The sequence below is a fragment of the Balaenoptera musculus genome, chromosome 3 (assembly GCF_009873245.2).
Source record: "Balaenoptera musculus isolate JJ_BM4_2016_0621 chromosome 3, mBalMus1.pri.v3, whole genome shotgun sequence".
Classification (NCBI taxonomy): domain Eukaryota; kingdom Metazoa; phylum Chordata; class Mammalia; order Artiodactyla; family Balaenopteridae; genus Balaenoptera; species Balaenoptera musculus.
The window spans coordinates 169,060,340-169,085,695 of NC_045787.1; the positions used below are offsets into that span (position 1 = coordinate 169,060,340).

At 55.7% G+C, this 25,356-nt stretch overlaps 1 protein-coding gene across 7 annotated transcripts in view; it reads left to right on the plus strand.

Moving 5' to 3' along the window:
* The window catches only part of NFIC (nuclear factor I C), a 66,701-nt gene that overhangs the window by 35,768 nt on the left and 5,577 nt on the right, over nt 1-25,356 (plus strand). For 2 of the 7 annotated variants that reach the window (XM_036848554.1, XM_036848553.1), the window contains exons 3-9: nt 6,866-6,937; nt 10,627-10,701; nt 11,495-11,618; nt 12,252-12,376; nt 19,178-19,303; nt 21,076-21,260; nt 21,846-21,993. In XM_036848554.1, coding sequence (XP_036704449.1) covers nt 6,866-6,937; nt 10,627-10,701; nt 11,495-11,618; nt 12,252-12,376; nt 19,178-19,303; nt 21,076-21,260; nt 21,846-21,993 — 855 coding nt within the window. Of the gene's footprint in view, nt 1-6,865; nt 6,938-10,626; nt 10,702-11,494; nt 11,619-12,251; nt 12,377-19,177; nt 19,304-21,075; nt 21,261-21,845; nt 21,994-23,992; nt 24,079-25,356 lie in introns of all 7 variants that reach the window. The other 5 variants (XM_036848558.1, XM_036848557.1, XM_036848560.1 and 2 more) reach the window with 3 other exon arrangements.

A 25,356-nucleotide genomic window follows, 5' to 3' on the forward strand; every position in this document is an offset into this window, starting at 1 on the left:
GGGGGATCTGGGGGACAGCGACCAGGTCAGGAAAGAACTCATTAACAGGCAAACGTTTTAAAGCCGGTGATGGACATGATATAAAATTCAGTAAGACATTCAAGAATATTCCCCCCCTTTTTTAAAAGTAAATCTTATTGGAGTATAGTTGATTTACAGTGTTGCATTAGTTTCAGGTGTACAGCAAAGTGATTCAGTTATACATATACATATATTCATTCTTTTTCAGATTCTTTACCCATATATAGATGATTACAGAATATTGAGTACAGTTTCCTGTGCTATGCAGTAGGTCCTTGTTGGTTATCTATTTTATATATAGTAGTATGTGTATGTTAATCCCAACCTCCTAATTTATCCCTCCCCACCACATTTCCCCTTTGGTAGCCATAAGTTCGTTTTTGAAATCTTTGAGTCTGTTTCTGTTTTGTAAATAAGTTCATTTATATCATTTTTAAAATTAGATTCCACATATGAGTGATAGCGTATGATATTTGTCTTTGTCTGACTTACTTCACTTAGTATGATCATCTCTAGGTCCATCCATGTTGCTACAAATGGCATTATTTCATTCTTTTTTATGGCTGAGTAATATTCCATTGTATATATATATATACCACATCTTCTTTATCCATGCCTTCGTTGATGGACATTTAGTTTGCTTCCGTGTCCTGGCTACTGTGAATAGTGTTGCAGTGAACACTGGGGTGCATGTATCTTTTCGAATTATGGTTTTCATGGATATATTTTTGAGAGGAGCAGATAAAACCTGGTCGGCCCATCAGCTTTCCTTGCTGTATGGCCTTGGGTAACTTACTTACCCTCTCTGGGTAACCCATGGTTGTCAGCCTTGATCAAGGATTGCTGGAGGGTGTTAGACGAAACTGTTAAATACATAGCCTGACATCTGGTGTTCGGTAAGCTGTCTGTGCTTAGCAGTTGCCATTATTATTGTTGTTATTGTTATTATTATTATTATCATCATCATCATCATCCCATATCTTCTCACTCTACACCTCAGCTCCCACCTCAGTGAGGTGGAGGTGCTCTGAAATTTCCCTGGCCTGTGCATCAGGGTCTGGGGCCTCTGATCCCATGGAAAGTACGGTCTGGGGGCTCTGCTTCCATGGGGTGCTTTTCAGCATAAGTGGAACAGAGATATGCAAACAATTTATCTGCCCCCAGCTGTCCCCAGCACCACAATTAGTGACAGAAGGGACCTTTGGCAAAAGCAGAGCAGCAGGGGACCCCCAGCTGGGGCCTTTATCTGACTGGTCAGACAACAGGGTCCAAACACAGGGAGTCACTCCAAACCACTGATAAGAAAGGGGTCCTGGAGTTGGGGCAGGACCAACTGAGCCCCCCTCCAAGGGCCCACTGGACACCTCCTAGTCAAAAGCACAGGACCCAATTGTGAGGCCTCGGGGTGTCTGGGGGTTGATCCCGGGCCCTTCGGTGCCACCTGGTGCTGCCTGAGTTTGAATATGTCGCCTGCCTCTCTTTGTGCCTCAGTTTCCCCATCTGGAAAATGGGGATGATAATCGCATATCCCTCTTGGGGGAGTTTCGAAGATTAGATGAGTCAGTGGAGGGGAAACTTGTAGCTCAACATAGTCAAAGGAGTGACTCACCACGTATTAACTATTGGAATGTACCATTTCACACGGTGTGACCTTGATGACCCTCCCAGGAGCTCCAGTCACAGCCCCTCACCCACCAGGGGCTGCCACTCACATCTCTGGGTTGCATGGCCTCCCTTGCACCTGGCACAGCCTGGAATTATACTCCTGGTTTATTTGCTTACTTGTTCATTGCCTGTCACTACACCATTAGGATGTCAGTGCCACGAAGGCAGGGAATTGTGTCCATCTTGGTTGCTGCTGCGTGTTAGACAAATGGCACCCTGGAGGTGCTCAGCAATCAGTTTGCCAAGTGATCAAAGGAGAGAAGTAAACGGTAGTGCAGTTCAGCTCTAATTTATGGATGAGGAAATGGACGCTCAGAGATGTCAAAGTACTTGCACAAGGACACACAGCAGAGGTTGGCAGACTTTCAGTGAAGTGAATGCTTTAGACCTGGTAGGTCACCTACAGTTTCTGTTGCGTACTCTTCTTTCTCTTTTGACAGCCCTTTAAAATTGTACAAGACCCTTTTCTTTCATTATTGCCTCCCCCTAAAGAGCCCTTTTAGACAGTTTTCTTCCCTAATCACTGCACCTCATGAAATTTTAATAGCACAGGTATATTATATATCTATTTATATACTGTATCTATATCTATCTATCTATGTTTTGTAAATAAAAAGAGCAAAAATTTTTAGCCCCCTCCATCGCCCCAAGAACCAGTTTTTGCCCCTACTGAGAATGGATGGATCTGGAACAGAGTCCCTCCGCCTCGGCACTGCTGACACTGGGGGCCGGATGACTCTGGGGGGTTATCCCAGACCAGCCTCCCTGTCCCCGCACCCTCGATGCCAGGAGCCCCCCCAGTCGTGACAAACACAGATGTCCCCAGACATCGCCTTGGGGTGCAGGATCACCCCAGTTAGGAACCTCTGCGCTAGGCAGACAATTTCTTTGAATTGACATCAGCTTTGGGATATAGACTCCCTGAGCTGGGCCTCAGTTTACCAACCTCATCAATTGGGTAAATTTAATCAGATAGTGCTATGGAGCTCCTAACACAGTAAAAACTCAGCAAATGAAAGCTGCCCACTTGGGGTCTGGGGCATCTTGGGGCTTTGGACATTAGCTGGCCTTTAGCATTATACACTCTGGGTCCATCTGTTCAGACCAAAGGAAGGTCCATTTTAGGACTGGGCCTCTAGATGGGAGGAGGAAGAATTATCGGTGTCCTCTTTTCTTTTTTTTTTTCTTCCCTTGATTTTTCATGGAAACATCCAGAGCAGCTCAGCCCGATAGAACTTTGTGTGGTGATGGTGCGCGTATTCGGTGCCGTCCAATTCGGTCGCCACCAGCCACGTGTGCCTGTCGAGTATTGAAAGGTGACTGGTGCGGCTGAAGTCCTGAAAATTTAATTTCAATTTAGCCAATTTAAATTTCAAGTTGCATGTGACTCGGGGCTCCCATACTGGACAGCTCCAGAAGACAGGGTTTCCAGGAGCCAAATGACAGGCAGGTGGTTAACAGGTGGGTGAGAAATAGTTCGAGGTTTTAGAGGTGATTAAAGATAAGATGGCAGGGACTTCCGTGGCGGTCCAGCATTAAGACTCTGTGCTCCCACTGCAGGGGGTGGGGTTCAACCCCTGGTCGGGGAACTAAGATCCCACATGGCCTGCGGCATGGCCAAAAAAAAAAGTAAGATGGCACAATAAAAAGGAAGGAGATTCTGACACCTGCTACAACATGGATGAACCTTGAGGACACGATGCTCAGTGAGAGAAGCCAGACACAGAAGGACACACACTGTCTGATCCCACTCACAGGAGGTCCCCAGAGGAGTCACATCCACAGAGACAGGAAGTAGATGGTGGGGGCCAGGGGCTGGGGGAGGGGTGGGGAGTCAGTGTTTCATGGGGACAGAGTTTCAGTTTGGAAAGATGAGAAAGTTCTGGAGGTGATGGCGGGGATGGTCACAAGATACTATGAATGTACTTAACGCCACTAAACTGTACACTTAGAAATGGTTAAATGGTAAAGTTTATGTTATGTATATTTCAACACAATCTAAAAATCAAATTAAAACAATTTTTAATGAGATGGCGTATAATTACAGCATCATATTATTTAGAAACTACACTTATTTCAATTTAAAAAGAACTACCAGGAGTATAGGAGTATGGGAGAAAAAAGAGAGAGAGCTTCTTCAGCCCAGTAAAGGGATCTGCAGAAACCACAGCTAACATTATTCTTAGTGGTGAGAGACCGAATGGGTTCCCCCTAAGATCAGAAGCAAGACGAGGACACCTGCTCTCACCACTTCCAGTCAACAGGGTTCTGGAAGTCCTAGCCAGTGCGATAAACCAAGAAAAAGAAATCAGAGGCATACACATTAGGAAGAAAGAAAGAAAACTTGCCCTATTTGCAAGCGACATGATGGTTTTCATAGAAAATCCCAAAGAATCTACCAGAAAAAGAAAAAGACTCTTAGAACTAATATGTGAGTTCAGCAAGGTTGCAGAATACAAGATTAACACCCCCAAACCAATCGCATTTCTAAATGCTAGCAATGATCAATTAGAAACCAAAATTAAAAACACACTCTCATTTACAATTGCTCCCCAAACCTACCATGTATTGAATATCAACCTGGCACCAACCCTTTTACACTTGTTATTAGCTGACTTGGAGACCCAACAAACCCTGGGAGGTGGGTTTTATTATAGTCCCATTTTACAGATGAGGAAACTGAGGCTCAGACAGGTGATATGGCTGGCCTGATGTCAAGAGCAGTGAATAAGGGCTCCAGACTAGAGCCAGCCGTAGCCTAGGGCCATGGCTTTCAAGGTACAAAGTAATAGCACCCAAGACAAAAACAGCAAGGAGATAGCAATAATAGTAATAAAACCCTCCCTCCAGTTGGTGAAGTGCTTACTACGTGTCAGCCACTGTTTGGGGCCCTTGATTGCATTCATTATCACCTTTTCCCTCCCGAGCAGCCTCTGAGGGAGAGTCTGTAATTGTGCCCATTTCACAGATGCGGGGAGTGAGGCACAGAGAGATGAGGGGTGGCATCTGAGGCCCACAGCCCGGGCTGCCTGGTTCCAAAGCATAAGCACACAGGCGGCGCTCAAGAAACAGCCCCCTTCTCGGGTAGGCCCCTGAGTGCCAGCCGGGCACTGTTGCCCGCTGAGTCCGTGTGGGTGCCGGTTCCGGAAGAGGGTCTGTGCCCAAGGCCTGGAGCCCGACGGCTGGCTGCCCGGGCTGGGCCCTTCCCAACCCAGTGGCCACCCGTGCCCAGCCATGCGGCCATCCAAGCAGGACGGGCCGGCTCCAAGGGGCCGCTGGCTGCCCGAGCCCGGGAGCGGCCACAGGGCGCGGGGCCGAGCCGGGCACAGCCCTCTCACCACTGCCCAGCCTGCCCAGCCTAGTCGGCCACGCGGGGGCTGCTCAGCCCAGCCAAGGAGGGCCGCCTGCATCCGCTCCTGTCGTGGATGGGGAAACTGAGGCAGGTGGGGCCGCTCCTGTGCTGTTTACAGCATCCCTGGGTCTTGCCCGCCAGTAGGTGCTCAGCGCACAGCGTGTGCAAAGGCAAAAGCGCGGTGCCAGGCAGACGGCGAGGGCCCAGTGGCTGTTGTGCGAAGTGTCATCATTATTATTATCCCCAAAGCAACCCTGGGTGCACTGAGGCCCCAGCAGGGGAAGTGACCCCCGCCTCCCGGGACCACGTGTCCTTGGAGGCTCCCAGAGCTGGGATGGGAACGCGCGTCTCATCGCAGAATCCAGGTGGCTCACGCAAGCGCCGTACTGGATGTCGGGATATAAGCACTAGCTACCGAATTAAAACAACAAGGGGCAGGGGAATTCCCTGGCGGTCCAGGAGTTAAGACTCTGCTTTTCCACCGCAGCGGGCAGGGGTTTGATCCCTGGTCAGGGAACTAAGATCCCTCAAGCGGTGCGGACAAAAAATAAATAAATAAAATAAAATGATACACTACTGTGTAAAAAAACAACAGCAAGGGGTGTGGGGCGGGGCACTTTTTTGTTATTCTAACCCTCCCTTTTCCTTGTGTACAAAATGGGTACACTAACAATGCCAGATTTGTGGCTCTCTTCATGATTTAAGGGAAAGTATGAAATAAGAACAAGAAAACACATTTGTGGTCATGTTAGGGACTTAAAAATAACAGTAATAATAATAACGGGGTGGATGTTACCATGGATCTAGAGCTCCGTATGCCCTAAGCGCTTCATATGTATCAGCTCCTTGCCACCTCCTGGCAACCCAGTCAGGCCTGTGAGATGCTTTCGCACATTTGAAAGAGAAAACTCTGAGGCTCAGGGAGGTTAAGCGACTTGCCTAAGGTCACACAGCAATTAGCTCTGGGCCTTGGAGTATGGCAGGTGGGAGGGGCCTGATTCTCTTTCTCTGGTATTTGATGGTGATTCCCGCCCTGCCACCTTTGTCCTTGACCTGAGAGACAAATGGGGGGGGGGCTAGGGGTCCTGTCTGGCTGGGCTTATCCATTTCCTCTCCCCCCCCCCCCCCCGCAGTCTGGGGTGGAGGGTGTGAGGGCTGCAGAGGGGGCTGGCTCTACTCGCCCTCCATCTAGGCCTCCGGAGCCAATAACGCTGAGCTCAGCGTCTGTCTGCTTCACCCGGCTGCCAAGGAGCCTGATTATTTTTAGATAAGATGGAGGGGCGGGCGCCGGGGTGGGAGGGAGCCCCCAAGCCCGGCGGGTGGGGCCGGAAATGTCACAGCTGCAGAAATATGCCCCTCGGCCCCCTCTCCGGGGATCCTGAGTGGCAACCCAAGACCACAGGCTGGGCCCCCAGGACTCGGAAGGCAGAGGCGGTGGGGAGGGGGCCCGAGGGGCCAGGGACTCACCTCTCTGGCCCTCTGTTTTCCTGTCTGTGAAATGGGCATGAGAGTTCCCACCTCATACGGCAGAGGCAGGATTAAATGAGTTATCCTCACTTGACAGATGAGGAAACTGAGGCTCAGAGAGCACTTCCCCACGACTGAGCCAGCCCCTCCACTCGGGTTCTCGCCATGGTTCAGGACACAGGCAGGCTGGCGCTTAGTGACCTCAGACGTCCATGACCCCCTGGGGCAGCAGCCAGGGAGGGGGCCATGCCATGCTCCAGACCACGGCGCTGGCCCAGCCTAGCACTGGGCTGATGTCTCCTCCCCTCCTAAGTGGGGGTCCCTGCGATGTCACCAACTCCCCCTCCCCTCTCTTTGCAGATGCAGAGCAAAGCGGCAGTCCCCGGGCGGGGATGGGCTCCGACCAGGAGGACAGCAAGCCCATCACACTGGGTGAGTCTGGAGGTGGCAGGGGTGGAGGGCACGGGCCCATCCCCACCTTTTATTTAGGAATCGTTTCCGGAGTGCCCCCTGTGGGTTCTGTGTGGTCCTGTGTGAGCACCTGAGTCACTCCTCCCAGCCATGCTGTAGAGTAGGTGCTGCTGTTGTTCCATTTTGCAGAGGCAGGGACTGAGGTCCGGAGAGGAATATGGGCCTTCCCAGGGGCATCCAGGGAGCTGGGGTTGGAACCCACGACCCTGAGCTCCAGCGTCTGGGCTCTGAGGTGCTCCCCCCATGGGAGAGGCCCTGGTGGGCCCTGCAGTCTCATGGGACATTGAGTGGATGAGTAGGACAACTCAGTTCTATGTTGCGGGTGTGGGAGCAGAGCCAGAAGGACAGAGAGGATTTGGAAGCTTCAGAGTCCCTGCTTCTACTCTGGTTCCCTGCCTACTCCCTCCCACAGTCTGTCCTCCCTGAAGTGGTCAGAGGGTGCCCGTGAGCACCTGAGTCAGGCCCCGCCCACCCTCTGCCCACAGCCCTCCAGGGCTCCCACCTCCCCGGGGGTAAAAGCCCAAGTCCTCCCTGCCCTCCCCTCCTCCCTCTCCCCCCCTCGCTCACTCTGTTCCAGACACACAGGCCTCCTTGCTGTTCCTCCAGCACGCCAGGCACCATCCTGTCCCAGAGCCTCTGCACGTGCTGTGCCCGCTATCTGGACAGCTAACTGCTTTCTCTCGCTCCAGATCACCCAGGTCTCAGCTCAAATGCCTCCCTCTCAGAAAGGTCTTCCCTGAGCCCCTCAGCTCAAGCAGCCTCAGTCACTCTCAATCTCAGCCCTCTGTTTTATTTCCTTTCGAGGAAGTTAGTGATTGCGTATGTATTTGCTTAGTTGCTTAGTGATTGCAAATGTGTTTGTTTATCTCATGTAGTGGAACATCACCTCCTCAGGGGCAGAGGTGTTTGTTTTGATCACTACTGTGTCCTCAGTACCTAGAACAGGACCTGGTACACACTAGGTGCTCAAAAAACATTTCTAGAAAGCAAAAAAGGAGAGAAGGATGAAGCAGAGGGAAAAAGAGAAACTAGAGGGATAGTATATTAGGGGCAAGGAAGGAGGAGAGATGAAAAGGGAGAAAGGAAGAAACAGTCAGTGGATGAGGGCATCCCCGTTGGAAGGTCCGTCACAGGCATGCACAGGGAGGCTGGATGGTTCCAGGAGGTTCACAGGCCCCCAGGCCACACCTCACTGGCCATCTGTGACCCGAGTCCTCCTTGACCTCCTGTGATCCCCAGGCGCCTCCCTCCAAGCCAGATGTTCAAGGCAGGCGGCGGGGGCCATGGCGCTTGGCCTGGTCCCGTGGGGAGCTCCAGCGTCTGGTAGAGGAAATCACTTCCTCCCCGCCCGCCAGGGAGTCCCCTGGAGATGGAGCTGGGCGAGCACTGCACAAACAGGAAACCCCGGTGGGGGTGGGGCGGAGGGGCGTGCTGACAGCAGCCGGCCAGCTGGGTCAGCAGGAAGTGGCCACGGCCACTTCCCCCTGGACACTGGGAGCCACCACCCTGTCCTCCTCGGGATGTTGTGGTCCCGAGCCTCCCATCATGGGCCTGGGCAGGTAGTAATTGCTCAATGAATGGTGGACACAAAGCTCATAAGCAGGGGGCTTGGGTGGCAGACAGCTGGGGAGCTGGGCACTGCTGTGAGCTCCCTGTGGCCACTGCTGCCCCCTGGGGGCCTGGACAAGAACTGCTCCCACCCCCCCCTCCCAAAGCCAAGAGCTGCCATTCTGTGGGTCCCACCTCCACTCTGACCACTCTCTCTGGCTCCTTCAACTCCAGCCCTGTTGGCCTCCGATTTGCCAAGTGCATCCCAACCCCAGGCCCTTTGCACAAGCCATTCCCGCTGCCAGGAACATCGTAACCCACAGGGAGGTGGCAAAACGTCGAGTTTAAGATCATCCTCATCGGGGCAGCCAGTTCTCACAAGGCAGTTTCCCTGTGCCAGGCGCTGTCTGGGCACTACCCAAATTTTAACTCACGTGTTCGCCTCATCCACCCCTACCTTGAGATCTTGGTTGAATGTCACCCTCCCAGAGAAGCCTTCTCTAGCCCTTCGTGTAAAATAGGTCCCCTCCCCAGCAGGTTCCCCCGACCTTGACTGCCTCACCACTGCCTGACACATCTCACATTTAACTGAATCATCTTTAATAACTTTCTTTTTAAATTGTGGTACAACACACATAAATGTAGAATTTTAACCCTATTAAAATGTACCGTTCAGTGACATTAAGTACATTCAGAGCTGTGCACCCATCACCTCTGTCTAGTTCCAGAACATTCTCATAAACCCACAAAGCAACCCCATCTCCATTAGTCACTCCCCCTCCCCGAGTGACCATGAACCCACTCTCTGTCTCAGTGGATTTGCCTGTTCTGGACGTTTCCCATCAATGGAATCACACCCTGTGTGTCCTTCTGTGTCTGGCTTCTCTCACTGAGCATCGTGTTCTCAGGGTCCATCCACGTTGTAGCGAGTGTCAGGGCTTCACCTCTTTTCACGGCTGAGTGACGTTCCCGTGTGTGGAGGGACCACATTTTGTGTATCCATCATGGTTGATGGACATTTGGGTTGTCTCCAATTTCAGCTACTGTAAATCATGCTGCTGTGAACATTCATGTGCAAGTGTTTTTGACTTCCTGCTTTTATGTGGCGTCCTTCGCCCACCATGGGCTGTGAGTCCAAGAGGGCAGCTGCTCTTGTACGTCTTGTTCCCCACTGTGTCCCCAGTGCCCAGCTCAGGGGGCGGACACTGGAGGTGCCTGGTAATGGGTCCTGCCTGTGAGGGTCTCCAGGTGGGACAGGCCTGCTTCCAGCTGTCTTGGGTTGGCCAGTGCTCCTGCCCTCTCGAGGCCAGCCTCAGTTTCCAAATCCGTGAAATGGGTCTAAACCACCCCAGCCCAGAGAGGAGGGTCCCTCTTCCTTTGACATTAGGCGGGAATGGGTCCGGGCACACTGAGGATTTTGACTGCTGTCTGTGGACCCTCCATTCACCCCATGGTTCTGAGCCCCTGCCGTTTGCCAGGCTCTGGTCCGGGCACTGGGGACACCACAGAGCTCACAGCCTGGAGGCAGAAGGCTAAGAGACTGCAGCACTGCATGGGGTGATGAGTGAGGTAAAGGAAGCAAGCTGGTCCCTCCTAGGTAGTAGCATTCATAGCTCACAACCACCCAAGACGACAGGGTGTATGGTCCCCACTTTTGAGATCAGGGAGCAGCAAAGCTCAGGGAGGTAAAGTGACTTATCCAAGATCACACACCGAGCGGGCAGCTGAGATGTGAACCCAGGTCTGGCCTCCGCTTGTGTGTGCAGCCTCGGGGCTCCCGAGGAGGGCTGGGAGGCGGTGTGAAGGCCCAGGCTGGAGAAGGCGAGGCTGGCTGAGGCTGCAGTGAGAAGGACTGAGCAGAGACTCAGGAAGGGAGATCCGCTCCAGCTGTGTTAGGGTGGAGGAGTCCCCGTCGGCTTGGAGGGGCTGAGCCGGCCATCTTCCTGCTGCAGGGCTGTGGCGGTTGGGGAGGTGGGTAGACAAGGTGACTGGCCAGGGTGGGTCCAGCCCCCGGAGTCTGGGCAGCCCGGAGGAGTCAAGGCGGGGAACAGACACAGCTCAGCTGGCTGCCTACTGACCCCCATCCTTCCTCTCTTTTCCAGACACCACCGACTTCCAGGAGAGCTTCGTCACCTCCGGTGTGTTCAGCGTCACTGAGCTCATCCAAGTGTCCCGGAGTAAGTGTCCCCGCCCACCCTGTGCTGGGACCCGAGGTGGGGGCTGGGGTGGGCTCACACAGGGGAGGACTGTCGGAAAGGAGAAGTGGCTTCGGGATGGGGGCTCTAAGAGGGAAAGGGACTCGGGGAGGGAGGAGGAAGGAGCCCATCACCCTGCCCCACTCCCCCACGTCCTCTCCAGCCACCCTTGTCACCAAGCCTAAGTCCCTAGGAAGGGCAGTATCCAGGCCTTTCCCAGAGTCCAAGGTCAGGGTGACATGCTCTTCCCCAGAAAAGAGTCCAGATGCTGGGTGGAAGGGCTAAAGGACATTCTGCCCCAGTATCCCCCATTCCTGGGACCTCCCTCACCCCCACCCAGGAGACCCCAGAGGGCCCCCCCCCACCTATTTCACCTCTTGTCTTACCTATGGACCTGCTGGGGACCCACCCCCATCCCCAGACACCCCCATTTGAATCCTACCCCAGGGACCTCTGGGCACTATCCTGCCTTAACCCTAACCCTTGCCCTCCCCATCCAGATCAGCAGAGCCTGGCCTCTGAGAGTTCTGGGAAGCTTGGCCTCCAGCTCTGGCTATGCCTCTGCCTCACAGTGTGACCTTGGCCTCTCTCAATGGCCTTGTTCTTCTGACCCATAGTATAAGGCCAGTTTCAGCCAAATTAGGAATCAGGCCAATTTGGGAAGCGGTTCCTTTTCGTTCTGCCAGCCCCCAGATGGCTCTCCCCACCACTCCAGGGCAAAGTGCAGCCCTGGACCTTGTTCCTCCCTCATCCTCCTCTCTGTCGCCCTCCGCAGCACCTGTGGTGACTGGAACAGGACCCAACTTCTCCCTGGGGGAGCTGCAGGGACACCTGGCGTATGACCTAAATCCAGCCAGCACCGGCATGAGAAGAACGCTACCCAGCACATCCTCCAGCGGGTATGTCCCCGGGACCCCACCTCTGGGCACTTCACGCCCCACCCCCACCTCCATCTGGCCCCAGCTGGTTCATTCCTCTCCCTGTTTTCACGTTCCACCTGGGAAACTCTTATTCATCTTTCAAAACCCAGCCCCCAAGTGACTCTTTCCCCAGCCCTGACATCCCACGCTGGGCTCCCACAGCCTCGAGTCCTACAGCCCTAGCCCCTGCGACTCCATGAGAACACAGACACCGGTTCTTGCTGAGATATGCTGTGTGATCGTGAGCCGGTCACATTCTGTTTGCCTCGGTTTCCTCACCTGCTAAGTGGGATCATAATCCTACCAGGTTGTTCTGAGGATTACAGTAGGTCAAGCGATCAGCCAGGCTTTCAGGGCTTTAGTCTCCACTCTGCTAGCTTGCTAGCTTGGCCCTCTGCTGAGTCCCTCCCTGCCTATTGCCCCAGGTGTCCCACCCAAGTGATGGGCAGGTTAAAGCGGATGTCATCTGAGAAGCAGCCGAAAGTCCGCGTCTCGCGTGACGTCTCGCGATAGCACCCTCCTCGCCCTGCCCCCTAAGAGCCGGAAGTAGCAAAGCCCGCCGGGCCCGTCTCCGTGGTAACCGGTCTGCTGGCTTCCTTCCTCGCCCCTTAGGAGCAAGCGGCACAAATCGGGCTCGATGGAGGAAGACGTGGACACGAGCCCCGGCGGTGATTACTACACCTCACCCAGCTCTCCCACGAGTAGCAGCCGCAACTGGACGGAGGACATGGAAGGAGGTGGGGCTGGCGGCGGGGGCTGACCGACCTTCCGGTCTGGGTCACCGCGGCAGTGACTACGTGTTCCGGCAGGCACTGCGCGGGCGCCCCGGGGCGGAGAGTCGGCCTGGAGCCGCGGGGCCTCCTGGGAATTGTAGTCTCGCAGGCTGCGCGCGGTTGGAAGTAAAGTCCGGGTTCGCGTTCCCGGAGCTCTTTGGTTCCGCTCTGGCGGGGGAGGATGGAGATTATCCCTTGCCCGACTTTCCTGCCCTCTGCCTGTTAACGGCCCATCTCTGTGGGGTTCCTGCTATACAGAATTGACTCAGTAGCGATTCTGATCAACAGGGTGCTTCATCCTCGGGTCTGCCGTAGACCCTCAACTAGAGCGTCCTGATACGTGGGTTCCCTTTCCACTGGGGTCCTCCCTGGAGTCCTTTTTTTTTTTTTTTTGCAAGATTCCCATCTCCATGGGATCTTGCTCTCTGTGAGTCCAGTTCCATAGAAGCCCCGCCTCTTTTCTTATAGCGTCCTTTTCCTGGTAGATTTTCTTGTTGCTCCTCTGTCTTCATAGGGTCCTCTCCAGAGTGTCTGTCTCATGTGGCTCCTATTCTGTAGGGTCAGCAGTTCCGTAGAAGCTTTTTTCTGTTGAGCGCTGGCTCCTCCTGATTCTTTGTTTACTTACCGTCTCCCTAAGGGCATTCTCCAAAGATTTCCCTTCTTTGGAGTTTCCATCTCCATCACGGTTCTAATCTAAAGAATCCCTTTCTGGGAAGTCCCTGGTGGTCCAGTGGTTAGGACTCGGGGCTTTCACCACTGCTGTGGGCCGGGTTCAATCCCTGGTAGGGGAACTAAGATCACGCAAGACGCGCCGCGCGGCAAAAAAAAAAAAAAAATATCCCTTTCACCTTAAGAGTCTGCTCTCCAGCGGGCCAGCGTTGCACTTAAAGGAAATGGTTTGCAGAGTAGCCTGTGGGGAGGACGCCCCTGGCATTCCTCAGATTCTCAGCAGGGTCTGTGCCCCCAGTTTTAGAAGCATGTCTCTACCCGGTCCCTTATCCCTTAACAAGGGTTCACCCCACCGTATAGCCCAGTGGTTATGAACGTGGACACTCGAGTCCCCCAGCCCTTACAGCTTCCTGGTGACCCCACCTCTCTGGGCCTCGGTTTCTTCATCTGTAAAATGGGGGTGTTAATACCTGCAGTACCCACCCCATAGGGTTATTGTGGGGATGAAGTGAATTAATACATTTGATGTCCCTAAAACAGGCCTGGCACATAATAGGTACCCAGTATACCTTAGGATTTGTTTTCTTCTCTGCCCCTCCTCCTCTTTCCCTCTTCCCTGTAGAGTCTGATTTCTTATAAAGATCTGTCTATACAAAGTGCCATACCTATAGGATTCTTGAAAAGCAATATAACATTACAATTCAGAGGGCAGGTTCACTATAACAGAAAAGAATCTGATATATATATATGTACACACACACACATATATATATATCTATGGAACTGAAACATTTTGCTGTATACCTGAATTATTGTAAATCAACTCTTCTTCAATAAAAGAAAGAAAGAAAGAGAGAGAGAAAGAAAAAGAGGGCAGGTTCAGGCATCAGAGAGACCAGGGTTCAAATCCCAGCTCTGTCTTTGTCTCACTGTGTGGGCTGTGTAACCTTGGGCAGGTGACTTAACATCTCTGAGCCTCGGTTGCCTCATCTTTAAAGTGGGAGTGATGAGAACCATCATTCTTTTGGAGAGTTGGAAGGAGGACACGGTAGAATGTGACTTAAGCAACCATCTGGCACATAAGTGACCAGGAAACAGGAGAGTTTCTTTGGTGTTCATGTCTTTATAAAATTCCCATCTCTTGGAATCGGTCTCTAACACAGCTGGTTGTGACATTTGAGGTCCCAGGCCTCCTCCTTCTTCCTCAGTGTGGGCTCCCAGGTATCTAGTGCTGGGAGGACCTCTCTATTTATTAGGCTTTAATTTATGGGTCAGAGTGTCTCTACGGTTCTGTCTCTGTGGTTTCCCTATCTTTCTAAAGTTTGTCTCTATAAAGACCTGTATTCAATAAGCTTTAAGTCTGATTGTAGATAACAGAAAATACAAAAGGAAGTGCATTTCTCTCACAAATAAATGTCCAGCCATCAGCCGCCCTGGGCAAGTGTGATGTGAGGGACTCAGTATCCTGCCTTATGCGCCACTGAATGTGGTTTTCATCCCTACCTCATGGTCCAAGATAACTGCTGGAGCTCCAGCCATCATGTCTGCTTTCCAGCCAGTAGGAAAGAAGGGTCAAGTCTGGGCATGTCCTCTCCCTTTAAGAATAATTTTCAGAAGATGCACTTACCCCTTCTGCTTATCTCTGGGCCCCTGAGTTAGTCCTAAGGCCATACTCTGCTGCAAAGGATGCTGGGAAATGTAATCTTATTTGGGCCAATTATGTGCCCATCTCAAATCAAGGGTTCTGTTACTAAGGAAGAAGGATAAAGCAGATATTGGGAGACAGTTAACTTCTGCCCTATCATTTACTGATTGGGAACTCAAAAGCACTTCTCACTAACACTGTGATTGAAGAGGTTGTCTACATATAAAGTGAATACTATTTAGAGCTGAAAGACAGCCTGTGCTGATGTAGCCACAGCAGCCCTGAGAGGAAAAATTATAGCTTTAATTGGAAAAAGAGAAAGGCTGGAAATAAAGAACCCAGCATTCAATTCAGGATGCTCAAAAAAGAAAAACAAAATTTTAAAAGGAAGGAAATGCTGGAGGGAGTCACTGGGGCTTGATCCAACCTTCCTACACTGAGAATAAAGTGGCCATGATGGGGGAGGACAAGGAGGAAGCCCGTACCAGCTTCTGGTGTGCGATGGGGAAATCACAGAGCTGGAAGGGAATGCCAGAGGGAGTCAGTCCTCCTATAGCTCCCATTGGTTGCCTCAGGTGATGGCAGACTCACTCCCCCCTGTGGGAGTCTCAGTACAAACCTCTAGTCTGTGCCTGCCCCTGCCTTCCGGGTGCTCACATGCTCGTGGGCAGATGAATTCTATCTTTTCCTCCCCCTCCTCTTCTCCCTCCCTCTTCTTCCCCTTCCTGCCCCTCCTCCTCCTCCTTTTTCTCCTCTTCCTGGCTTCCTCCAGCTTCCTGTCTAGACAGCCCCCAATTAGCTGTTCATTAAGGGGGTTAAGCTGATTAGAGTACTCTCTCCCTTCCTCCGCTGTGGCCACCATGGGCAGCGCCCAGCTAACCCCCCAGCCCCAGCCTCCTCACTCCGGTGCCCTGGAGGGGCAGATGCCTGGGGGGGCAGAGGCCTGGGGGAAATCTTGCCAGCCCCGCCCAGGCAAGACCCCTGCAGCCACATCTCTCATACCCCATACACCAGCTTCCAGCCCTTTGCCCCTTCCGGGCCCGGGCCAGGAGGACCAGGAGTGCCCCTTCTCCTCCTGGCCACCTCCTCCTGAGGCCTTCCCTGATTACCCAGCCAAGCGGGGCAGAAAGGGGGTCCCAGAGTGCTTTGCTCTTGCTGCTTCTGTGGCCCTCCCCCAGGGGACATGGGCCTCCCACAGGCAGTTATTATACGGAGTGAAGCGGGGAAATCCCATCTCTCTCCTCTTCCCGCATCTCTTTTTGAACTTGGGGGGCAGGAGGGGGTGTCAGAGCGTGGCCTGAGGAGTTACAGAGTTGCCTTTGAATCCCAGTTCCACCACTTCTTGGCTCCCCAGGACCTCACAGAGGGTCACTTCTGCCCCTAGAGGACACTGGGCGGTGTCCGGGACATCTCTGGCCATCATGACTGGGGGGCTCCTGGCATCCAGTGGGTGGGACCAGGGACGCTGCTCCACACCCCACAGCGCCCAGGACGGGCCCGCTGAGGATGACCAGCCCCCGTGTCAGCAGTGCTGGGGGTAGTAGGGGAGGCCATCCCACGTGGTAAGTGCCCAGTGAGTGGTGGCCGATCCCAGCAGAACTGCGCTCCGTCCACCCACCCGTACACTCCGCACACTCTCTGCCCACCCTGTGTTCCGGGCCCTGGAGACCCAGTGGTTGGCTGCAGTGGGCCCCCCAGGGGAGCTGGCATTGCAGGGGGACAGGCTAGTTTGTCAAGCAGACGGGTGGGTGCTCAGATGGAGAATGTACAGGCCCACCTGTTAGATGAAGCGTGTGTGCTTAAACGGGGGACAGACAGGCACGTGTGACAGGCAAGTGGAAAGATACTTGGGGGTGGGCACCTACAGGCACGTGCGTCCGTTAAGGTTTGTATCTTCGACAGGGGACGTAGGGATACTTGACGCGGACGTGGAGATATGTATGTTAAGCAGAAAGATGGCCACTCGGATCGGGGAGGTCAAGGGCACGCCTGTTAAATGGAGAGACGCGCGCTTTGATGGGGCATATACGGGCACTGTGTTAACCAACGTCGGTTGCTCGTGTGGGGCCGTTCCCAGCGTGTTTGTTGAACGAACGGGGGACATTCAGACGCAGGAACGCAGGCACGAGGGTGACTCTTTCTTGCAACACCAGGCGCCCCCCACCCCCCTCCTGGACCCTGGCTCCCGAAGGCCCCATCTCAGGAAGCTCTAGAAGGGCCTGTGGAGGTGCAGCTGGGGGCGGGGTCCACGCCGGGCTATTTCCATCCAGGACAGGCTGTTCTAGGAAATCCTCCTAAGTGAGCGTCTGACAGCCGTAACCTCATTCCCCCTGCAGCCCTGAGCCAGCCGGGAGCCCAACACACACACGCACGCACGCACGCACGCACACACAGCAGGGCCGACCTCCTCCCTGCCGGCCGCCTTGGATACCACCAGCTCCTTCTGTCCCTGGGAAAGCCCGGGCCTGCACCCAAGGCCCCGCTTGGCCGCCAGGTCCCTCTGGGCCGCCAACCGCATCCCAGGACGCGCTCCCCCACTCACACACGGATGCGCACCCAGAGCCGACCAGGGCAGCAGCGTCTGTAACAGCAAAAGCAGATGGTGGCCTGAGTGCCCGTCGGGGGGCTGGTTCGCAGATCCGGCTCACCCCTGGCCGTGCCATCGCGGAGGACGAAAGCGCCCCACGTGGAAACGCCACAGTAGGGGTGGGGGGAATGTAGCAGCATCCCAGGTGGGACAGCCCTGGGGACCCATGCAGATGCCCACTCACAGAACCATCAACCCGAGACCCCAGAAACAGTGGTGGCAGGCCTCGGAGGAGGGCGGGGGCCCTAACTGGGGCGGCTCTGCCCCAGGGGACACTGAGCCGTGTCTGGGGACATCTGTGGTTGTCATGACCGGGGGGGCTCCTGGCGTCGAGTGGGTGGAGCCAGGGAGGCGCCGAGGGCGACCCACAGAGAATGTCCCCGGCCCTGATGTGTGCAGCCTGAGAGGCCACCTTTTGCGGGGTGGCAGGCAGTGTGTCCCTAGAGACTGTCATACTGGGTGAAGTAAGTCAGAGAAAGACGAGTATCACATGATATCGCTTATGTGTGGAATCTAAAAAAAAACAATGGTACAAACGAACTTATTTACAAAACAGAAGTAGAGTCACAGATGTAGAAAACAATCTTATGGTTACCAGGGGTCAAGGGAGGGGGAGGGATAAATTGGGAGATTAGGATTGACATATATACACTACTCTGTATAAAATACCTGGCTGATAGGGACCTGCCGTGTAGCACAGGGAACTCTACTCAGTACTCTGTGGTGACCTATGTGGGAAAGGAATCTAAAAAAGAGGGGATATATGCATGTGTATAACTGATTCACTTTGCTGTGCACCTGAAGCTAACACAGCATTGTAAATCAACTATACCCCAATAAAAACTATTTTTAAAAAAAAAAACAACCCTCACCATGTGTGAATCCACTGTGGGCCTCAGTGGGTGTGTTTCACTGTAAAATGAATTTTAAAACAATTCCTAAACATGTCTATCTCCAGTTCCCCACTTCCCCCAGAGCCCAATTCCAGAGAAGGGGCCAGGCCAAGGACTCTGCCTTTTTCAGACACGTCATCATCCTTTGCTGTCACTAGAAAAAGCCTCTGCAGAGGGTGGTGGGAGTGGGGGGTGGGATGCAGGGAGGCAGGCGGGGGGCATTCATGGTTCTTCAGGGCGGACGTGTGCCCCGCATCTCTGGGGTCCGTCTTCCATGTCATGACAAGGCTCCTCCTGAGCCAGCGTCCGTTCTGTGCCATGGCCTCCACGGAGTCTGTATGTGCCCATTTTACACCTTTTATTCATTGAGGCCGAGCTGGAGACCGTCTGGGTTCCCCAGGGCCACCAGGGGAGGTAGTGAGACCCCCGTCTGCTGAGGAATGGCAGCAAGTAATTCCAGTGCGTGGGTGTGTGCCAGGCCCTGATCTAACGGCTTTACATGTTGTATCGCATTTAATACTCACGATGACCCTACAGGGAAGGTTCTTTCCCCCGGGTAAGGATCGGTGGGGGGTGGGGGGGCACAAGCACAGAGCCACTTGGGCTTTGGGGCTTTGGACCAATCCCTCCTCTCTGCCCACCCTGCCGCCTTCTCCAGGGCTCTGGTGTCCCTGGGGGGCAGAGGGCAGCCCTGAGCCGACTTATGTCTGGAAGGAGAGAAGGTGGGGGCCGGACTCTGTCGTCCAGGGGGCGGTGTGGCGTCAGACTCCTCCTCCCGTGGGCCGTGTGACCCTGGGCGGCCCCCTTCCCAGCTTTCAGCCTTGGTTTGCCCCGCCTTACAATGGGCTCCCAGCCCCTTGCCCATGGGTTGCTGGGAGAAGGGGGGGCAGGGGCTCTGCGGGGAGGTCCAGGGGTCCTGGGAGTGGAACAACCCTGCCTGCCGGCCCTTGACCCTCTGGCCCTCCCCGCAGGCATCTCATCCCCGGTGAAGAAAACAGAGATGGACAAGTCCCCTTTCAACAGTCCGTCTCCCCAGGACTCGCCCCGCCTCTCCAGCTTCACCCAGCACCACCGGCCCGTCATCGCCGTGCACAGCGGTGAGCGCCACGGGCCCCGGGCGGGGAGGGGCGGCTGAGCCCTCTAACCAGGCCCCATATGGCCGGGGAAGTCCCACCTGCCATCTGACCACGAGTCCTCTTGCTGTAGCCTCCCACCCGGGCAGGAAATCCTGCAGGTGCCATGGTAGAGAGCACCTGGGCCTGACTCTTTTGGGGCCTCAGTTTCCCCTTCTGTACATGGAGGTGCAGCCTGGGACTCACCCTTCAACCTGCTCCCCACGTGTCATACTCGAGCGACCCACCAACAGACCCCGGGGCGGGATGGCCGCAATAGGAGGCAGACACCCAGAAGGACACACACAGGCCACGCAGGGGTACGAGAGCTCTCAGGAAGCACCACGCTCACAGCGTGAGGTGTGAGCTGAGCCCGTCAACCGTCCACTGGGCTCATAAACGACCCCCTCCCAGGGCTGTCCGTAGGACCAAATGAATTAAATCAGAATGAGTTAAATAAGAGCTTGAATGTCACCTGTTGCCCCTTGGTTGTGATAATGATGATTTAGTTCCATACAAGGGCAAATACACATACAGGGCAGAGGCAAACATCAAAATAGCACAACAGTTTAGACTAGGAGCCAGCCAAGCAGGCCCCCCAATTGCCACCGTTCTTGTAAATAAAGTTTTATTGGCGGAGGGCCACACCCATCTGTTCACATGTCATCTGTGGCGGCTTTCAGGCAACAAGGGCAGAGTTGAGTAGCTGCATCAGAGACCCTATGGCCTGGAAAGCCAAAAGTATTTACTGTCTGGCCAGGGGCTAGAGAGAGAGGAAGGGGGAGTGACCACTAGTGGACACAGGGCTTCTTTTGGGGGCAGTGAAGTGGTTCTGGAATTACAAAGTGAATATACTAAAAGTCACTGACTTGTTTAGAAAAAGAAAAAAAAAAAGCGAATACCACACTGGAATATTACTCAGCCATGAAAAGGGGTGAAGCACGGACACTTGCTACAACGTGGATGGACCTTGAGACCACAGTGCTCAGTGAGAGAAGCCAGACAGAGAAGGACACACAGTGGGTGATTCCATTGATGAGATATCCACAGACAGAGAGTGGCTTCCCGGTTGTCAGGGGCTGGGGGAGGGGATGGGGGTGGTGCTCATGGGGACGGGGCTTCCTTTCAGGGGGATGAGAATGTTCTAAAAACACACAGTGAATTGTACACTTTAGAAGGGTGGATTTTATAGTGTGCAAATAATATCTCAATTTAAAAAAAATATTGACCCACCAGCCATTTATGGAAAGAGCTAGCCGAGCCTTGGGTCCGGGTGTGGCCAGTCAGGCTGGGCTCGAACCCCGGGTCTGCCACCTGCTTGCTCTGTGGCTGGGGCAGAGGACATTCCCTCTGAGAGCCACGGTCATCCTCTGTCTTAAAAAAAGAGGTGATGGGACTTCCCTGGCGGTCCAGTGGTCAGGACTCAGCGGTTTCACTGCCGAGGGCCCAGGTTCAATCCCTGGTTGGGGAACTAAGATCCTGCAATCCAAAAATAAATAAATTTAAAAAAATAAAAATAAATAAAAATGCTCAAAGGGGTGACGCCAGAACTCTGTGGGGTCACAGGAGAGTCATCGAATCTGGGCGTGTAAATGACAGCAGGGCCTGGTCATGGCAGATGCCGCCGGGTCTCCACATATTCGTATTATTAAAGGTGCCGCAGCGTGGGCGTGACGCACACCCACAAGCACAGTCGCTCGGAGACAGGGCGGCCTGGCGGGAGCCCCCGGTGACCACTGCCCCCCTCGTCTCCACAGGGATCGCCCGGAACCCTCACCCGTCCTCGGCCCTGCACTTCCCCACCACGTCCATCCTGCCCCAGACGGCCTCCACCTACTTCCCGCACACGGCCATCCGCTACCCACCTCACCTCAACCCCCAGGACCCGCTCAAAGATCTTGTCTCGCTGGCCTGCGATCCGGCCAGTCAGCAACCTGGACCGGTGAGTTTGGGGGGGCACGACCTCCCTGGGGCCCTGGCGCGAGTGTCAGGCAACCCTTCCTCTGCCAGGGCAGCTTCTATTTTACAAACGGCGGGGTCCGCAGCCCCTGGAGCCAGACCGGGTGGGAATTCAGGCTTTTTTCAGATGTCTGAGCGGACGGTATTTTAGGAAGCCCCCAAATCAAACACGGTTACGGCTGAGCTCAGGCCGCCTTTGGCCAGACTTCCACCAAAGCTTTTGGTGTTCGGAGCCTTTCAGATCTGGGAACCGTGGGCGAGGTGGTGGATGAATGAATGCGTACTCGCGGCAAATGCGGGGAGATGCGTCTAGGCCGCCCGTGAGGTCCAGCGATGCTGTTTAGGAGGCGTGGAAGGAAAGCAAGTGGGTACACAGTAGCCTGAGGAGGCAGGGAAGGCATGGCGATCCCAGGATGCTGGAGGCCTGCGGGGTCAGGCGAGCACCGGGCACCCACCAAACTCGTCCCGGCCGTGCCCACCAGGCCGGTCCACAGCCCTGGGGTGGACGGCAGCCCGAGGCGGAGGGGGCACCCGCCGCCTTAACCACCTGTCTCTCTGTTCCCCCCAGTTAAATGGAAGTGGCCAGCTCAAAATGTCCAGTCACTGCCTTTCTGCTCAGATGCTGGCACCCCCGCCCCCCGGGCTGCCGCGGCTGGCGCTCCCCCCCGCCACCAAACCCACCTCCGAGGGAGGAAGCTCGTCGCCGACCTCGCCCTGTAAGCACCCGGGAAGGCGTCCCCGAGGGGCCCCTCCCCTCCCCGGCCCTGCTTCTGGGGTCGGGGTCTCAGGCCCAGCCCAGTGGGTACCGGCGAGTTTGGTGGGTCCCCAGACGGAGGCCTGGGGCCCACGTGGTCAGGTCCACACAGGGCCAAGGCAGCCTGAGGGGATGGCCAGGGGCAAGTCTGGGGTCCACCCCCGTTGGCCGAGTGGCCTGGGGCCCCCGTGTCCCCTCTCTGGGCCTCTAAACCCTCTTCCATGCAACAAGCAGCTGGCAGTAGGTGAAGATCTCAAACTGGAGGTGGGAGGGCCCGACTCGGCCCCCAGAAGCCTTTTGTCTGCGGAAAATGAGAATCTGTTGTGGTGATGGTGGTTTTAAAATCAGGACATCTCACATAGAAATTCCAGAGTTCCGGATTCTCCGGGGAAACTGGCCCCAGTGGGCCCTGTTCCTGCTGGTAACCTGGGCTGGGCCACATCTTTAGACAGGACCCACCCTGCCTGCCCACCTGACCCCAGGAGGCCCTGGGTTGGCTGCTTCGCCTTCTACAACTTTCTGCTCTCTGGATGTGGGTCCAGGTGGTAGCCTGGTGGGAGGCCCTGGCTTGGTCTCCTAACCTGCTAGAACTTTCCACTCTCTGGATGTGGCTCCAGATTACGGCTCGCCAGCCCCCAGGGCACCTCCCACCCCACCCCCCGCCAGCCCCCACCCCAGTCCAGGGCTGCTCCAGGCTGGGAAGAGGTTCCTAGAATCCCCATCCTGGGGTCTATCTACCCCATCAGTGGTGGCTCTGCCCCCAGCCTCTCCCTAAACCCCCTTCCTCTCTGGGTGTCTCTCTCTCCCTCGCTCCCCAGATGAGATTCCTCACCCCACCCAAGCAGGAGGGGCCAGCCCTTCCATCTGGGCCCCATCAGCCCCCCTCCCCGCATGCAGCACCCCAGTATTTCTTCCCCAGCATCCACTGCCTGCCGAGACCCGGGGCAGCCTCACGTGCAGACGGGCTTTCTCCAAACACCATGACGGAGCGCAGGGCACTGGGTTGCAATCCTGCCCCTGCATCTTGCTCCCTGTGTAACCTTAGGCAAACGTCCTCCCCTCTCTGAGCCTCAGTTTTCTCAGCCGCAAAATGGGAGAGTCACCAGAGGGTGGTGGCGAGTGAGTCAGTGCAATAGATCAGGGAGAACATTTAGCGGGAAGCCGGGCGCAGAGGACAGAGTTGGCATGTGGCGCTGGTCTTCACCTACTCTCCCTGCTTTCTCATCTGTGAAATGGGCATAATGATCACGTCTGCCGCGTTGAGGCTGCCGAGGGTTAAAATGGGATGGTGCCCAGTGCCTGGCTTACAGTGACGTTTAACAGACGAGGGAGAAACATGGATTTCTTCTCCTTCCCCTGCACCGGCTTCTGAACTGCAGGTGCAGTCTGCTTCCCACCACCCCCCCCGCAATCCCCTAAGCCTCACCACCTCCCACTTACCTGCGCTCTGGTGGAGACCACATGGGGACCCTCCCCCCACCCCCGTCCCCTCCCCAGCCTGGGTTGCGAATCATTCAGTCACCGGCAAAACATGGTGCGATAAAAATATAATCATATATATATGTGCGCACACGCAGCCTTCCCCATGCCCTCTCCAGGAGGGAAATTAATAAATAAAACGCCCTCAATAATTCATGGCACCCCACGCGGTGGGATGCAGGCCGCAGGAGCAGGATGGACCAGGCAGTGGAACACTCTGAATAATTCACAGGCGGTTTCTGGATTATGAAACTTTCATCCTGCGCCTTCCCTCTCGGCAGACACCTGCCCGCGTGACCCCGGGGGCCCGAGACCGTGGGCTTTTCGGGGTGCCCGGACCATCGGGGGAGGGCGGCAAGCTCGGAGGCGCCGGGTGCTGGGTGTGAAGGCCTGGCTGTGTGACCCTGGGCAGCGGCCACCCTCTCTGGTGCTCCCGCGCCGCCCCCGCGCTAACGGGCTTTCGGTCTCTCTCCTCCCCGCAGCCTACTCTACGCCCGGCACGTCCCCTGCAAACCGTTCCTTTGTGGGATTAGGACCAAGGGATCCAACGGGCATTTATCAGGCACAGGTAGGGGCCAAGAGGCCGGCTGGTGGGGGGGTGGGAGGGGCAGGGCAGAGGGGCCGGCCTGGGCGCGCAGGGAGAGGCCGGCCTGCTGGGTCCCGTGCCGCTCCCGCCAGCCGCACCCCTGGCACGGTGGCCAGCCTCCCAGCCCCTTCCAGGGCCTCGAGCCCACGCCCGGGGACGTGGTATGGCCCCAAATCCTGCCAGGGGACGCTCCTGGCAGAGCTGCTGTGGGGCTGGGGTTTTCACCGCCCTGGCCCCATTTGTACCTATGGGAAGACTGAGGCTCGCAGAGGCGAGGGGATTTGCCCAGGATCACACAGCGCGTCAGCCCAGGCTTTCAACCCCCCAGCCTTCATCCCCTCCCACGCTGGCCGGAGGGAGGGACCACAGGAGAGGGAGGTAGGGGGTGCCAGAGGACCCCAGGACGCCAGGGGCAGGTGGGAAGCTGAGGCAGCCCATGGCAGGGGGCGGGGCCTCCTGGTAGAACATGCAAGCCCTCCCCCCTGGCTGCAGCCTGCGAAGTGGGAGTGGGGCGGCAGAGGCGGGGTTGGCACCACCGCAGCTGAGTGTGCACCAGGGTCGGGGGCATGAGGCTGGCTGAGGACGAGACAAGGAGGCTCAGAGAGGAGGAGTGAGTTGCCTGAGGCCGCACAGCGGCGCAGGGCAGAGCCTCGATGGGTCTGGAACTGAGACTCATGGCTCCCAGCTTCCCTCGGGGTGGGAGGTGGCCTCAGCCCCTGCCCACGTGTCCCCGACCCCCGCCTCCGGGCCGGGGTCCACATCTGTGTTGCGTGCAAGCCGGGAGTGTGTTGGCGGGGGGTGTTCAAGGGCGGTGGCTGGACCCCAGAGCCGTGCTCCCTGGTGCGTGTTGGGGAGGGGGTCACGGGATATGAAACAGCCAGAGGGCAGCACCAGCTGCTGCAGGCCCACTGAGGCCCAGCCGCACAGAGAAACCTCTTCAGGGCTCCCCAGTTACTCCAAATCCCCAGAGCCAGAGAGTACGGGGATTTGTGGGGTCCCCAGGGGTCAGGTTCGGATCCTCAAGCCACTCTGGGAGGGTCCCCTGCAGTGGAGTTCATCGGGAGGGGCTGACCAGGCCCAAGGAACCTCCCGCCACAGCCTGGGCCCCTGGCGACCGTCTGAGGCTGGCCAGGTTGCTGCTGGCAACTCAGGGGGACAGAGTGGGTGGGCAGGACCTGGCTATCCCCCTCCCTCCCTGCCCAGACTTTAGCTGGGGGTGCTGGGGTCAGGGCACCAGGGCTAACTGCGGGGAGCTCTGAA